The sequence below is a fragment of the Colobus angolensis genome, unplaced genomic scaffold (genome assembly GCF_000951035.1).
Source record: "Colobus angolensis palliatus isolate OR3802 unplaced genomic scaffold, Cang.pa_1.0 Scaffold30, whole genome shotgun sequence".
Taxonomy (NCBI): Eukaryota; Metazoa; Chordata; class Mammalia; order Primates; family Cercopithecidae; genus Colobus; species Colobus angolensis.
Window position 1 is genome coordinate 1524778 of NW_012116266.1, and position 16386 is coordinate 1541163.

The 16386-nt window shown below is 42.0% G+C and overlaps 1 protein-coding gene across 5 annotated transcripts in view; it reads left to right on the forward strand.

Moving 5' to 3' along the window:
• The window catches only part of KLF7 (Kruppel-like factor 7 (ubiquitous)), a 93793-nt gene that overhangs the window by 18807 nt on the left and 58600 nt on the right, over nt 1-16386 (forward strand). The window contains exon 1 of one of the 5 annotated variants that reach the window (XM_011949853.1): nt 14720-14743. The exons of the other annotated variants lie outside the window; for them this stretch is intronic. Coding sequence (XP_011805243.1) covers nt 14720-14743 — 24 coding nt within the window. Of the gene's footprint in view, nt 1-14719; nt 14744-16386 lie in introns of those variants that run through there. 5 annotated transcript variants of the gene reach the window in all.

Genomic DNA, 16386 nt, shown 5'->3' on the forward strand with positions numbered 1-16386 from the left:
ATAGACCCTATCTGAAGGGGCAGCTGCCATTCAGCTCCAGCCAAATACTGCTCGAAAGAGTTGCAGAACTTGTTGCCAGATCTTTTGTTTTTTTCAAGAGAAGCTAGAAATCTGAATTTTTATATGTCAAAAAACCATTGTGGGCTGGATCTGATCACTAGGCTACCAGGATTTTAGCTCATTACTATCTTTTTGGGTTGAGTAGCTTTGTCTTTATACATCCATTCAAAGCAAAACCTTGCTTGTAGAATGACCATGGGAAGCAGAACTGCATGGTGGCTTGGGAGGAGTCTCTCTTGCTGTGCCTGACTAGGTAGACCCTAGGCCAAGTCGAGTGGGTCCCTGAAGCTCACAGCTTCCATTTCCCTGGCCCCAGACTTCCATGAGTAAGTGAAGGTGAAGAGGGACAGGAATGTCAGGCTCTCGACCAACCTTTGTAGGGATTTGTTGGGACATACCTTTGGCTCCAACTTTCACATGAGAAATTAAATTCTGGGGTCAGGAATGTGACAAAACACTTGAGTATGCAGCTGGATTTTTGCCACCAAGATGATTTGCAGGGAAGTGTTGCCATAAAATGCTTGAGATCATGAATTGGGCAGACTCCCCATCTGGAGAGCCATACCTTTCTCTGTGAAATTAAATATTTATATACTTTTAAGGTTTAGTTTTGATTTTTAAAAAGCGGATAGAAGTTTACTCAACTATTAAAAAAAATGCTTCAGATCAAGTGGTAACATTCCAAGTTCACTACAGTTAGCTTTATTGGAAAACATGGTTTTATCTTTTAAAGAAAATCAACCACATCCTAAAATATTTCAAGAACTGGCTGATGTTACGACTTTGGTCAGCAGAACCCATCGAAGCCACCAAGGCCAGGGGCTGGCGTTGGTATCCAGCATATCATGTTATACAGGAGCTTCGCCACCTTCTCCCAATGGCGCCATCTCATGTAGCTATACTAAGACATATTTTATTTTGAGGCACTTTCTCAGTGGGAATTGGGTGGGTGTGGTAGTAAGAACACCTAGAAAAGAGGGGTGAAACCTTTATGGGGCCAGGGGAGCCATGGCAGAGGGTGGAGTGGGGGATAGAAGCCTCCAGACTCCTCCGCCCCAGCCACTCTGCACCTGGGGCCTTTCAGCTGTTAAAGTGAAAAGCCAATTATCTTCTGTAAATGAGGGAAAAAAGAAGGAATAAAAGTGTCTATTATGTATGCTGATATGCATAACACTTCAAATAAAAGGATATATAAGCACTTGACAAGTTGAGGGAGAAGGAGGGGAGAGTGCTGGGGGCAAAGAAAGGCAGATTTTTTTACTTTTTATACCTTTTCTGTTCTGTTTCAATGTTTTTGACCTTCATAAATGATCATTGCTTTTAATTTTTTTAAGAGCAATTTGGGTGATGGAATGGTGGACCACTTATGTTATCCTGTGTTTCTGTTTTTTTGAAATTTTATTTGTTAACTGAAAAAATAGCAGGCATCTTAAGAGGACCAATAATTTGGACCACTAACCACTGTCTGTAATTACAGTACAATTGCTGTTCTTTTAATGGGAGCAACAAATTTGCCACACTTCACCACTCTCTTAACCTATTTGAGAAGATAGGTATAGGAACCAGACAGAGGTCAAATATCAGCTTTATTATTAATGAAACTGTATTTATACCCAATTGGCAAGTACGGTCTCAATCTAGCTTCCCCATACTTACCCTGTGCTCAACCCCTTCTAGCCCATGGGCTGACTCATACCACAGGAAAGTATATGTTGCACAGAATAGCAGGTTGCCAGGAATCTCCATGCCCTACCTGTCCTATCTGGGCATCAGTGGGGCATTCATGTTCTGGCCCCAAGCTGCTTCCCCCAGGGAAGAGGGCAGAGTAAAGCCCTCCAGGAAAGAGGCCAGATGAGAGATGAATGAGCCATGCACTGTTTTCTCTTCTGTTTTTCTGGGTTTTTTTCTTCTTTTTGTTTTTTCTTCCAATGTTACCACTTTCTCTCTTGAGCAGGAATAAGTAAAAGGAAGAAAGGAAGTCCAGAAGCCTTACTTCCAGGATATCCTAGAAAATATTTACTTGTGGGAGTAGAGACCCCCAAGGGAAACACAGGACAACAGAAAGGGTCCCCTAAGGAGAATGGAGACTGAGAGAAGAGGGAATTTTCCAGAGGAGGTAAAGAGGAGGGTCCAGTAAAGCAAGGGAAATTGGTCGGGTGCAGAAAGCAAGACAGGAAGCAGCAGTGACAACTTTACATTGGTCTGACTCAGGGGAAGGGGGCAAGGCCATGTTGCTCCAGGCCTTGGTACTTGAAGAGCACAGGCCAGAAAGTGACTGGGAGTGGTCAGGGGAGGGGAGTGATCCAAGATATGCTTAATTCTAGTGTGTCTTGAATTTCCCCAAAGTCACCTGCAAGAGAAAATGGAGAGAATGTGAGGAATATAGATGGTAACCTCAATGGAAGGAAGGGTGATATATATAAAGAGATGAGAACAGGAGAATCTCAAAGACACCCTGGCTACATAGAGGACTTTGTCCTTTATGTATTCGCCTGTCCACTTGCCTGTTGATCACTTTATATCAGAATGTTATTTACTTGTAGTCCTGCAGTTGACTGGCCCTTGCTGGAGCAGGGTCCATCACCCATCAGCAAGGAATGAAGACATTAGAATGGTCACACTCATTCATAATAAACCATTGCAACTCTTGAGAAATAAGTCGAGAATACTTAATATCATCACTGTAATTTATTTCTCTTTGGTGATTTTTTTGGTTCTGTTTCTTTAATTCATTCACTTAATTTCTCTGCCCTTCTCTTTCCTTTCCTCATTCCTTATCTCTTTCTTCCTTTCTTGGGGTCCTTCCATGTGCCATGCACTGTGCTAGGTGCTGAGGATGCAGTGGTGAACTTGACATTGCCCCTGCTCTTGTGGAGCTTAAAGTCTAGAGGTGGACCTGGAAGATAAATAGGCACAGAAGTTTAAATTGTGATTGGGAAATAAGGGGGAAGATTGGGGTGCCAGGAAAGAATATTCCTTAGTGACATTCACGGTTACATCTGACATAATCAAGGAATATTTTTACTCATCTTCCCAAAAATGTTCTTCTTAAACTTTTTCCTGGAAGTCTGCAGTTACCACTCAAAAGGAATCTAAAATGGAGCAGACATTTGAGAACACTGACAACTTTCAGACACCTGTATTTCATTTATGATTAGTCTCTTTTTGGATTTTACAACTTCCCATCTGTGTGTCTACCTGTAATTTTCATCTTGCTAAGCAAAAATGTTGTCATACTTTATATAGTAGGTATATTGCTAGTGTTGAACAGATGTATTATTGTTTAAAGGTTCATTACAAGAAACCCTCAACTTCTTTCTTAGTATATTTGTAGTATTTCTTCCATTGGAAAAAAATGAGTGAAGTAAAGAATAAGAGAAGTTATTGGGTCTTTCCATGTTACATATTAGATCATGTCAAATAAGAGATTTTGACTGAGCCTGCCAGTAAGGCCTTAATGATATGTTACTGCACAGTACTTCATAACAAAGTCTGTATACGTGTAAGCAGCAGGTAGTTATGATCATCAGTGGTGGCAATTTGTTTTTACAATATAGATATGATGAGAGTTCCATTTCTTAAGTTCTGCCCCAGAACTGACTGGTGAGTTGTCATTGTACCTGTTGAGAGATGTAAATAATATCAATAAATACTTTAGGCTGCATTTGTCTGATTCTGGCTTGGTATGTGGCTAAAGGGGAAAAAACCTTTCTGGGAAGCGTGGTGCTTCTTTAACAGCAAATGGATTGAACTGATGCAAGTCTGATGTGCAGCAGAGGGTACTTAACCTTCTATCTAGACTCAAACGCCAGAATTGGAGAAGCTGAAGCCAACCACGACTTCATAAAGATAAGACATTTACTTGATCTGCATGACTGGGGGAAGGATTTGGGGATTAAGATGTGTTTGAAAACTTAGTTGATTTACCTTTAATGTCAGCAGATTTGCTGCCCTGCAATGACAGATACGGAAGCTGCTTGGGGATGGTGGCAGGATGACCGAAAGACCAGCGCAAATCTTCAAAGAAAGGGGAAGACTGAGCCGATCTGTGTTCATTGGATGTCATTGGAGTTGGTGATACTGACTTGGTGATAGAGGCAGCTGGCTTGGGTCATAGGATGTATGAGAGGGAAACAGTGACCCAGCTGGGTGGGAGTCCTAGGCAAATCAGAAGGAACACAAGGATAGGGTTGGTGGTGTCATTCCCATGAAGTAGAGCTATTATTTCGTTCTGGTGAAAAAACTTGTAAGTGTTCATTTGGGTACTTGTCAGTAACCCAAGAAAACAGAGTGAAAAATGATTGACAGTGAATGCTTTAAAATTTGTGACTGCAGATGAAGGAGCACACCATTTGCATGACACATTTGAAACTTCTGCCTTAGGTTAGGCCCTTGACATGACTTTTCACTTGCTGGCATTTTGGAAGTCTATACCAAACGACAGCTTTCTGCCATCCAGCCTTTGCTCAGTCTAGCTATGCTCTGCCCCGCGCCCCCCCTCCCCCCCGACTGTGACAACGCCTAGAGCAGGGCCAGGGATTTTATGGGAGCCTGTCTACATTGTGTTCATCTGTTGCGCTTACACAGCAGTTGCCTCCCTTGAGTTAAGACTCTAATGAAGCATCCTTTCCCCTGGAGCCACCCTGCCCCTCCCCCGTCCTCTCTCTCTCCACCAAGGCAGAGAGCAAAGCCCTCTCTTATGATACCGCAGAGTTAATAATGCTGCTCTATTGGTTTTGTGAGCCTCGCAGTCACAGGGGGAATGTGTGGGGGATGGGCCCCAAGCTGGAAGTGTGCCTCCTCTAACTCTCTTTCCGGCTCCAAAGCTTTTGTTTTGAATCTGGAAGCTTCAGACCAGGGCTGGATTTCCAAAGGTCAAACGTGCCTGCACATTTTGTCCTTAATGAGTGAGCCTTGACCTGGAGCCCTCGCTGAAGGCGCCTGCGTTGAATCTGAGTAGTAGCCACAGAAGCAGTAACTCCACAGCCAAATCCATTTGCCTGATATGCCACCCTTGAGAGAGCCTCCACGAGCCACTGAGGGTTACTGGCCAGGAGAATGTGGCCATAAATGCATGTCTACAGGAATGGGTGAGGTTTCCTCTTTGCTTAGAAAGCCAGAAAAACATCAACAGAGAGAGGCTACAAAGCAGAAAAACATACCCAGGCCCTGAACCTTCAGTTCCCTCAACTGACAAAATATTTGAGGGTTTTACATAAAAACATTTTAACTTTTTTTTTTTTTTTGTAAGTGGAGGGATTTTTTTTTCATGTCATTTCTTCCTTTTGTTCCTCTTCCTTGTTTTCTGGTCCTCCTCCTTCTCCTTTTACTTTAAACCTTACGTGTGAAGATCAACTGATCTCTGAGGAACTGACGTGTCTTGTATTTGATGATGAGACTTTCTTAACTCATTGTTGATCTTGCTTCAGCTACCAGGCAACTCAGAGATGAGTTGAATTCTGTGCTTGATCCAGTGGCATTGTCTTTTAGCTAACAATTTTTTTGGTAGTATTTATTCCCATCTTTTTGGGTTTTGTCCTCATTTTGATTTATGTTTTTCTTGTTGTGTTGTTCTTTAAATTGGGAGTATCAATCTGAAAAAGAAAATGCCTTGAATGATTTCTTTGACATTTAGGTACAGGAATATCACTGGGCAACATAAATACAGCTACTGGGTTTCACTAGTATCTTTTGAGCTCTTTAATCTTTCCCTGAGTTATCACAGAAGATCTAGAGAAACAGCTACTGCCTTTTAGAAGTGCATTGGCAAAGCTTAACCCAGAGCAAACCACCAATGTAATTGTCAGCCAAAAATAGAAGACATTTTTTAGGCCCGAGGGGGTGCGTTTCTTGCTGCTCAGTAATGCGTACCCCATGCATCAGAACCCTAGACTGCTCATCCTTTTCCAGACACACAGTGGGGCTTTCACCTCTCTACACCTTTGCTCACACTGTGTGCACTTTTTAGAATGTCATTGCTGCCTTTCTCTGCTTGGCAAAAGTTCACTCATTTGCCAAGGTCTGTTCCAAATGTGACTTCTTTGCAAGGCCTTCACTGACCTCTGCAGGGAGAGTGACTGGGTTCCTTCTTTGTGTTGCCATACCATTTTATTCAGCCTAGTTCTTAGTCGCATGTGCTGTGTTATCTTGAATTGCATGTATTTCTATCCCTCTCTTCCTATGATACCATGAGCACCTTGTAGGCAGGTATTGAGCTCTGGAATCCCTTGAAGTCTCCAGCACAGTGTCCTATATAAAGTGGAAGCTCAGTAAATAATTGTTGAATTAATTTGAAAGAAGTACAAGGTAACAGACCCTGCCCCTGAAAGGCCATCAGAGTTCAAACAGGTGTCACCTGTTTATCTTAGCAGAGCTTTTTCTCCCTAGGCATTATCTTACTGGGCAAAATCTACCAATCTCCCAGTCACCTCAGAGAATAGCATGCAATGAAAAATAATAGTAGCTCCTAATCAAGATTTTTAAAGAATTAATTGAAGAAGTATTTATTGAGCAGCTATTGATTACGCTCAAAAGAAGTTTAAAGCTTGGTGCCAGACCTCAAGGCTCATTGGATTTGTCAGAGCTCTTGCCTCTTCCTGCTTGACATTTCTTGGTGCCTTCTCTACAGATCTCTCATTCTTGTGGCAAGATTCTTATTGAGAGCAGGAATTCCAGCCGAGTACTGCAGGGCAGGAGGAGCTGAGCGGGGCCGAATGAAAGTGCAGTTCATCATTATTTCCTTCAGCTGGGTCTGTCCTCAAATAAGGGATTTCTTAGGGAAACTCTGTGGGACGTGAGGCTTAAGGTTCTCCAGCTGGTAACTACCCTAAGAGACAGTTATACCATAATTTGGATCCACAGGTAAGAAAGAACTGCCCAAATATGCCTCTGGTTTTTTTTCTTTTACCTCTTCTTTCATTTGGAATAGAAGGCTCAAACTGGCAGCTGTGGGCCCTTTGCTTGTCTTACACACTCTGACTTTTTAATATTAGTTGCCAACATTTAAGCAATTGGGGAGATTTCACATAAACCCCTAAAGATTTGGGCTTCCTTTAAAAACACTTGCCAACTCTGGCTGTTTTCCACATGATACCGATGAGCTGGTGCTATGTAGCAGCTTCCCCTTTTAGATGGCATGTGCCATCCAGTTGACCACAGTCCCCGCCCCTCCCTATTGTCATATTCTTTGACTGTTTCACTAATGTATGGCCCCTGAATGTGTTTGAATTTGATTCCTAACCTAAATTTATCGGAAGATGTGTTACCTTTTAGAGGAAAGCATCCTCAGAAATAGCATCTGTCTACTGCAGCACCCTAAGGACGAGTATGTGGTCTTGTATCATGGGACCTTGTCTAGGAGACTGATCAGAAACTGCAGTCCAGAGTCTGAAATTGAGATACCTGGAGGATGGCAATGCTATAAGCGGAGGAATCAGAGTAGGGAATTCCATTTTCGTCATACCCTGGTTCCGTCAACAAACAAGATTTGGTCATGAGAAGTTTATTATATTCACAGAGGATTTTCATACCATTTGGAAGGATATATACATATATATATATATAGAGAGAGAGAGAGAGAATCCATTTTATATATCTATATATCTGATTCATTTTACTAATACTTTTGGTTTCTTGATAAAGCAACTGGAGACTGAAGATGAGATGACTCGAGGAAATGCATAGAGCTAATTATGTAGAAGGCGCTGGTAGAAGTCATCCTGACTTTTGTCTGTGTTCTCTTCATGACTCCACATTGTCTTTGATTTTACATACTTATAAAAAGTCTCAATGTTGAAGGATTTGGTGTCCAAGACTAATCAGGTACCCCTTACAATGAGATACTTAATTGCCTGCTTTTAACAAAGATGGTCTTCTACCACCATACATTTCTGAATCACAGTTGTCTTCCTCACCCATTGACCCACCGTTCTTTTTAGTCTGTTACTAACAGTTGATGATAGACACAACCACTTTAATGTTTAGACTCCATGTAGGGAGCAGGACCAAGTGTAAATTGTGCCCTTGAGGTGATCTGCTTCCCAGAGTTTGATGATCCTCTTGGTTAGAGGTGTGTTACTGATGGGAGCAGCTACTGGCATCCAAGATTTTAATACAAGAATGAGATGCTTACTGTTCATCTGTTTTCCATTGCTCCTATTTTTCCTCCTCTTGTTGCTTCTATTTCTTACATGCTTTTTTTTTCCTCACTGCATTTTCTGTTTTGAACAAAAGGGATGGGTGATTGATAATACTGGTGTTGGAAAATGCATTAGTCTCTAAGGACTGGGAGAAAAATGTTGACTTACTTAGTCCAATTTGTATTTTCATATTTATTAAAATTAGAAAATGCTTTTTAAAATGTTGGATAGCAGTTTCAAATCCCCCCTTTAAAAATTATATACATTTGAGTTTCTGTGTATTTGGTATTAATCAAATAACCAAAATAAGGTCTTCAGTAAATTGTGTTTATAAGTTTTCTCAATTCAAATCTTAAAAAAATGGGCCGGATGCGGTGGCTTACACTTGTAATTCCAGCAGTTTGGGAGGCCGAGGTGGGCAGATCACGAGGTGAAGAGATCAAGACCATCCTGACCAACAAGGTGAAACCCCACATCTACTAAAAATACAAAAATTAGCTGGGTGTGGTGGCATGCACCTGTAGTCCCAGCCATTCGGAAGGCTGAGGCAGAAGAATAGCTTGAACCTGGGAGGCGAAGGTTGCAGTGAGCCGAGATCGCTCCACTACACTCCAGCCTGGCCACAGAGCGAGACTCTGTCTCAAAAAAAGAAAAAAAAAAATCTTAAAAAAATGATTTTAATTCTATCTCTTTTCCTCTCAATGACTACACTTGATGTTGACAGGTTGAAATGTCTGAAATCCCATTTGCTTTTAACAATTCAACCAAGACATGCAATGAGCAGAGAAAACTTGGAAGTTGCATAATTAAGGGTGTTGTCAAAACCGAGACCACTAGGAGAGATTATGTAGAGAAATGTAGTTGAAAAGCTTATGGAATGAAGTTTGGGATCTGGTGGTTTCCAACTTGAGAAGATCCAAAATATTCATCAGGAATCCTTATTTTTCCAAGGTACTAAGAGATAATGGTTTGTTGGATTTTTAAAATGTTTTGAGATCTTTGGTGGAAAGTTCAGGGTTGGACCAGAAAAAAAACCCTAATTGTTAGTGGCCAAGAAACTCTTCATTCTGTTTCTGGTCTTTTTGGTAGTATGGTTACAGAACAGTGAAAAACTCAGTTTTCTTTACTAAGTTCTGTTTCTGGTCTTTTTGGTAGTATGGTTACAGAACAGTGAAAAACTCAGTTTTCTTTACTAAGTTAGGTTCCCTATAAATAGGATGGGGATTTTAATCTTTGCTGCCTATTATAGTCTCACAGAGGGGACTCCAAGGTTACAAGATTACAAGGTAAGTATTGACAAGCATTTTGAGATGCTTTTCACAAAAGAATTCTCTGTAAAAGAAAAAAGAAATGTATGTCATTTCACATGGAATGGATTGGAAGAATCCCAGTTTCACCTGGGTGTTAGAGTTGTTATAACTTTGTGTCTGTTTCTGTCAGCCTGTTTTCTAGAGAAAATGGAAGATTTCTACAGGTCTCTGATTCAGTACATTGTGGGCTGAAAGCTCAGGGTGTGCTTTTAAAACAGTGAGGATAAAGCATCCCCTACCTTAGCAAAAATGATCCTTTCATTCACATAGTTGTTAGCAAATCCTGATAGTGTAGATGCCATTTTCATTTTCCAAAAAAGCACACACAAGGAAGAACTCAAGTTATTGAAGATCAAGCCAAATAAATGACCAAATTTCATGGCAATCACAGACACAGACACAGACATCAAAATATCTCCTTAATTAAGGCAGCAGCTCTGCTGGGGCCTACATTCCAGGATTCTCAGCAGAGAAAACATGTTTTCTTTATAGAGGAGTTTTATTAGCAGCAGTGTTCCGGTATGTGGTTCAGGTTAATTAATGATGTAGTCATACTGGTGTCTTGCCATAAGTTTTATTCTAGTAACCAGGGCACTAGGAAATCGTATTGGCATATCTTGTCATGCCAAAAAAGAATTCTTAATTTGGACCATTAAAATACACTTTCGTGGGATCTGTCAACAAGGTAGTTTAAGAATTCTTAATGTGGATACTGCCTTAGACTAAGAATAAACTCATCATTAACTGTAAGTAGCACATGCAATGGTTTCAATGAATATATGCTATTCTTAAATATTTTTTTGGCTGAGATGATTGAGACCTCAGAGACCCAGACCACCCACAAGCTCTGGTGGAGTTGACCTTCATTGTATGAGAAGATTTGTACCAAGGACCACCTTTTTCCCAGGAGAGTTTTTATTAATTTTAAATCATGATGGTGTTTTAAAACTTAATTTGTGTTGTGCATATGTAGCAACCTTCCTTGGAGGTTGAAACAACAAAGCAACTGGATTGGAAATTAGATTTTTCCCCTTATGCTGCTAATGTAGTTCTTGATCCACTGGGATTTCCCCTTTGCATGGGCTGATGATTTCTTTGAAACTATATGGAAATTGGTTCAGACAGGAACAAAAGGGAGAGGGGATGGCAGTGATGATTCAAATTAGTGTCTCTTCTTCAATGAGAGTCTGGTGTGCCTGAAAGTGCATGTCATTCGGTATCAGTCAAGCCACCTAAGGTTAAGTGAGGTGCCAGAGCTACTGGAATCCAAACTTCAGGGTCTCAGCACTGGATTTTTCCCTGTCATGTTGGGTTGCATTATTAATTTGAAATCTGCAACATTGTAATGGGGTTCAGAATTGGGCTAAGCACAATTTTACTTTTCTTTACATGATAGAACATCAACTCTTCTTCTCTCCCTCATCTTTCCCCAGCCAGCATGGGAAGGATTCCTGTTGCCTGACATAATGAATATAAGAGAAAGAACAGCTTTGTGACTCTGGGGACAACGAAAGATTTATAGAGAAAGGCATCCAAAATACATTAAATAGAATCTACACTTCACTGACAGTGGCACACTATGCGCACACGTGCATGCACACATACACTCACACTCATAGGAACCCTGTACTGCTTATATGCCGTATTTCCATCCTCCACTCTTGCCTAGTTCAAACTCCATACCCTCGTAATTGGATTTTGGCTCACTTCCAGGTTCAGTGTTCGAGGGTTCTGTATCTGTGAAATAATGATCCTGAAATAAATAGCACTTCTCAGTAAAGATACCTTTCCATGTAAAATTCTTAAAGGGCGTGGAAGGGAAGGAAAAGCTTCTGTGTTTAGGAACTTACGGCAAAGACACCAGGACGGGCCCACATAGGAATTTTGAAGGACCTCACCTATGTAAGTGGCATGTGGGGCTTACAGAAAACATAAGTCCTTGCCAACTGCTGGGTTTGAATGGACCTCTTCATTTAAGGGCCTTTCATGTAAGGACTGATAGAAGTGGGGCTGCTAATGTCAGGGAACGAATTTCTGTGACCCTCAAGTGCTTCGGAGACCAGTGGCTGGAGTTGCCTTTCTTAGGGAGATCCTGTTAGGTGATAGAAATGGGAATAAAGTGGGTTGAGCCTCTCTCTTTGATCTGTTCCCCCAGGATACCAGTTAATAAGGAGTCATCTTGCAGGTGAGGAGAGGGGAGGGGTGGGTTTTGTTCATGTTAGTGAATGCATGATGCAATATGGACTGCTGAGGAGAAAAGCCCTCTTTGTGTCTATTTGGAATGGGCAGCCACGAGCACCCATAACTGACCTCTCCACAGGCTCCGTTTGGCTTCTGTCTGATGAGTTCGTATCAGCAAGTGCCTTCTTAGTGCAAAAACTCAAACTGAGGAGAAATGATGAGGGAGCCTTTTGACCTAATAAGGTGAGCATTTTAGGATAGCTTTTCTGGCTGGAGACACCAGCTCACATGTTCCCTGGAATTCCAGGATTGATTAGTGGCTTCATTGGTTCATTGATTGATTCAACGAGTATGTTTTGGATGTCTTTTCCAGGCCCTGTGCTAGGTGCTGGGGATTCACTGGTACGTAGACTAAATCCCTGTTCTCCTGAAACGTCCATGCTAGTAGGGAAAGATAAATGATAAACATGCAAGCAAATAATTTAGACCTTTCCAGGACTTGGTAAGTACTAAAAAGCGAATAAAATGAGGTAGTGTGATGAAGAATGAATGGGCTGTTTGGGCTAGTTTCTCTAGGCAGGTCAAAGAAGAATTCTCTGAGTAGGTGACAATGAAGCTAAGACATAATCGATTAAAAGGAAACAGGTGTGCAGTGACCTGAGGTGTCTGCGTTCTCGGATGTGGACGGAGTTACTAGGGCTCTGAGAGAGGGATGAACTGGGGGCATTTGTGCGAGAAGTGTCATGTCTGAAGGGGAGAAGGGGAGGATTAGAGGAGAGTAAGGTCACATCACGTAGGATCTGGTTTGCCGTGGTAAGGAACTGAGAGTGACAGTAGGCCACTGAAGGATTATCAGCAAGAAGTTTGAGCCAGAAGGAGTCTTTGAGAGTGTGGTTCATCCATTTTTCAGGGAAGGAAGTGAATTCTCTACTCAGATTCAGTAGTTTGCTGGAAAGGGGAGGGGTGGTGTACGAAAGGGAGGCACTGAACCTGATTCCCAGGCCAGAGTTCTTTTCACCAATAAAACATGACAGTTGAAAATAGCGTTTTGTTCACTCGTCTTAATTGCTTCTCTTCCTGGTGGTTTCTGGAGGCCAGAGGAGAAAAGAGGAAGTGGCAGAGGGAGAGGGCATTCTCCAGGGCAAGGAGACAGCTTTTACTTCCCACACAGGTGCATACTTTCAGGGCTACCCTGTGAACCTAAATTGGCCTCTCAATTTAGAAATCCAGATCTGTCCCAGACAGTAAGCATTTACATTTTTTTTTCAAATGAAAAACGTTAGAGACAAGTAAATAACACCTATAGTTAAATCTGAAAATACTGACGTGTTCTACCAGAAATGTTGGTAATAAACTCATACACACTGCTTCTGATGTTCCTTTGGTGAAGAAGGAAGAATTTCTGGCTTTTGTGATACTCTTGAATCTCTTCCTACCTAGGATTGTGATCACTGTTGACTTTCACTTCGATTGTTTGTTTGAGAGTTGATTCAATTACTCATTCATTCATTCATTCATTTGACAAATGCTTGAAGCAGGGTGCAAGTCAGGCACAGGTCTGGTATCTTTGAGGAGTCACATTCTCATGAAGTTTACATTTTAGATGCTGTGAGGCTTGTATCCATGGTGAAGCAGGAAATTAAACCTTCATAGCATCCTGTAAACATGGATTATTGAGTGTCTTAGGGCTTTTATTAAAGGCCATGAGGTCCCTGTCAGAGGAGGTTTCTTCCAGGTTCTTCACTTTATTCCAGGTTCTCCAAACTCTTTTTTTTCTTTTTTTTTCTTTTTTAAACCACCCAGTGACAGCAGAGCTATGTATCAGTTCCTCTGAACTTGTGCTGGATGAGCCTTTCTCATTGTTCAGTCTTCACTCTCCTATTACTGTTTCGCTTCATCATAGAATTCCAGATTAACGGGCCCCTAGAAGTTCAGCTGGTAGATGAGAAAACAGCCCATTGAAGTTAAAGTCACCGAGCTAGTCAGGGTTGATCTTCCCAACTCAGAGTCCCCTGCTTACTTAAACTTTTATATCCAACAGGTTTACTTCACCTGGATACTTATTTGGTATTTTTTATTTTCCATCTCCATGCCCTCAATAGGTTTCTTTATATCTTTGGAAGTGTATATATTTGGAAGTGTAATGAAAAATAACACTAGTTATTGAATAGCTACAACATACAGAGTGTGCACGCCAGGCCCTTCCAAGTACTTGGCGTATATCAATTGATTGAACGACAATGCTCCTGCGTTGTAGGTACTATTACCCCACTTTACAGGTGAGGAAACTGAGGCACAGAGTGGTTAATTAACTTCTCCCAGGGGGATTGAGCTAGTACGTAGTGTAACCTGATACTGGACCCAGGCAGTCTGGTTCCAGGGCCAATGCTTGGGCACCTGTTCTTCTGCCTCTCAGTGTGCGAATGGCCAGTCTGTTTCTTTAACTAGGGTGAACAGCACTTGGCACACCCACACAGCCACCTTAAACATTGTGGGAAATCAAGTCCAAGTATCTCAAGTAAAAGTACAACCACCATCCATGTCAGGAAAAACAGCTTAGGGCTTGACTTCATTATGTTTTTGGCTGCCATTTTATGCATTCTGAGTAGAACATACATTCCTCCTAGTGCCCCCACCTTGTCTTTAACATTCCACAGTGGAAGTTCCTTAAAGCTCTCCGTTTTGAAAGCATCCTCTATGATTACCAGTCACTAAATTGCATCTGCCACTGAGGCCCCAGTGGGCTTTGAACCTGTTTTTCTTGGGAAATTCAAGCTGCGAGGGAGAGAAAGAACATTGTACACGTGTGCAGCTGTGCTTTGGAGTACAAGAAGTAATCGTATGTGTCTGTGTGTTTTTATGGGGATAGGGGAAGGGTATATTAATTAACTCAACTGAAAAGGAGATAACTATGTTCCGGAAGGGAGCCAATGAAATGAGTTTGCTTTAAAAAAAAAAAATCCCAGTAGCCTGAGTCAGCCTGTGCAAGCGATTTGGGAGAGGAAGGGGAGATGATGTAACTGGTTCGGCATGTTCCCATCTTGGCCACTGAGTGTAAAGGGGCCCAGGGAGTTTGAGGAGAGTGTGTGAGTGTGTGTGCAAAGTTAACGGGAGCGGGTGGGGGTGCATAAGAGCGGGCTGTAAAACAGGATTAATAATCCCTTGTCAGACCTTTCCCTGTTACTGTGTTTTTCAGTAATTTTGGTTTGAATGAGGGCTCTCTAGCCAATTAATGTTTATTTGTTTCCTTTGGCAAGATACATTGGGGGAAGGAATGAGATTGGTGAGTTTAAAATTTTTGTTTTGTTGTTGCATTTTGGAAGAAGAGGCGAGTAATGTGAGTTTGGGTTTTCAATGATGGCTCCCCCCCTCCCCCTCTTAAGAGGCAGGAGGCAAGACATGGCCAGCTGGTGCCTTGAACTGACACAGGTGCAGAGGCTGTAGGGGGTGGGGAGCCAAGAATAATTACAGGTTTCTGAAGCATCAGGCCCTGCCTGACACAAGCGCTTGTCAAGAAAACTGCTCTTTATGGAAAATTAATGGGAAGCTGAAAAAGCGACAGGGTCATTGTTGTTCTTGGGAAGCCATCACTCCTTTGAAAAGAGGCCTCCTCCCAAGTCCTTGGGCTCTTGATGAACTGGTTAGAGTCCTCTCCTTTCAGAGCAGGGACCGACTAGTTGCCATTGTCATGGGCTGTGATGGGTTTTTCCCATTGGAGTGTCTCTCCTGCATTTTCTCATTCTTAAATCTCACTTTCAGTCCAGATCTAGCGCTTTGAACTTACCAGTAGTATGGGTAGGATTATTTTTTATTGACTCTTTGAGGTGTGAATTTCATTTTGTCCGTGGAAGTGTAATGACCCAAGCAGGGCCATCTAATGCAACTTGCTTTCAATCTATATGTGACAAATGGGATTTCCACCAGTGTGTGCCAACCTGAATAGGGGCCTGGTTGGGAGATGAAGGCACAGGAGATGAGGGGATAGCATACAGGAGCATCTTCTAGGCCCCAGCTCTGCATGAGCAGTGTTGTCTCTTTACTACTCAGAAGCTGGAATTTAGGTATAGTCCAGTGGCCAAGTAATAGTGAGCAACTCTTCTAAAGGGCTCCCTGCAACTGTGGGTAGAGGCCAGGCCAATAGATTCCCAGTCAGTGTGTTCTGCAGAGTAACATCTGGAAAACAACTCGAAACCAAGTTAGAGAAGCCTCTCTGTGCATGGGCCATCATGTCCCTAGTGGTTGCATTGAATTTTGAGGATCACAGACATTATGAATGAGGAAAGTGCATTTCCAAGTTGTTGGAAGTATAGGGGAACCCAGTGCCTTCCTTCAAATGGTGTGAGGCCTGGGCCACAGCTACCAGCTCTGCCCAGATTATGTGACTTTAAAGCTCACTTTGACAGTTAATTTAGATTTGAGTTGTTTTGGGAATTTCTTTTATGCACTGGAACTAAAGAATCCTTGGAAGATGAAAGGGGTATTTGAGGCTGCTTTGCATCATGTGCCTGGGGAAAGTAATTTCAAAGACATCACCCTCTCCCCAGGCCTTTAATCTTGTCTCCTTTCTCCCCTTCACCACCCACCTCCCCAAGGAAACATATACAAACAAATATTTTCTTTGTTGAAAATAGGAGAAGAGAAACACAGAAGAGGTTTTGATAGAAATTTTTCAACTTTCATGTTTGTTTAGAATTAAA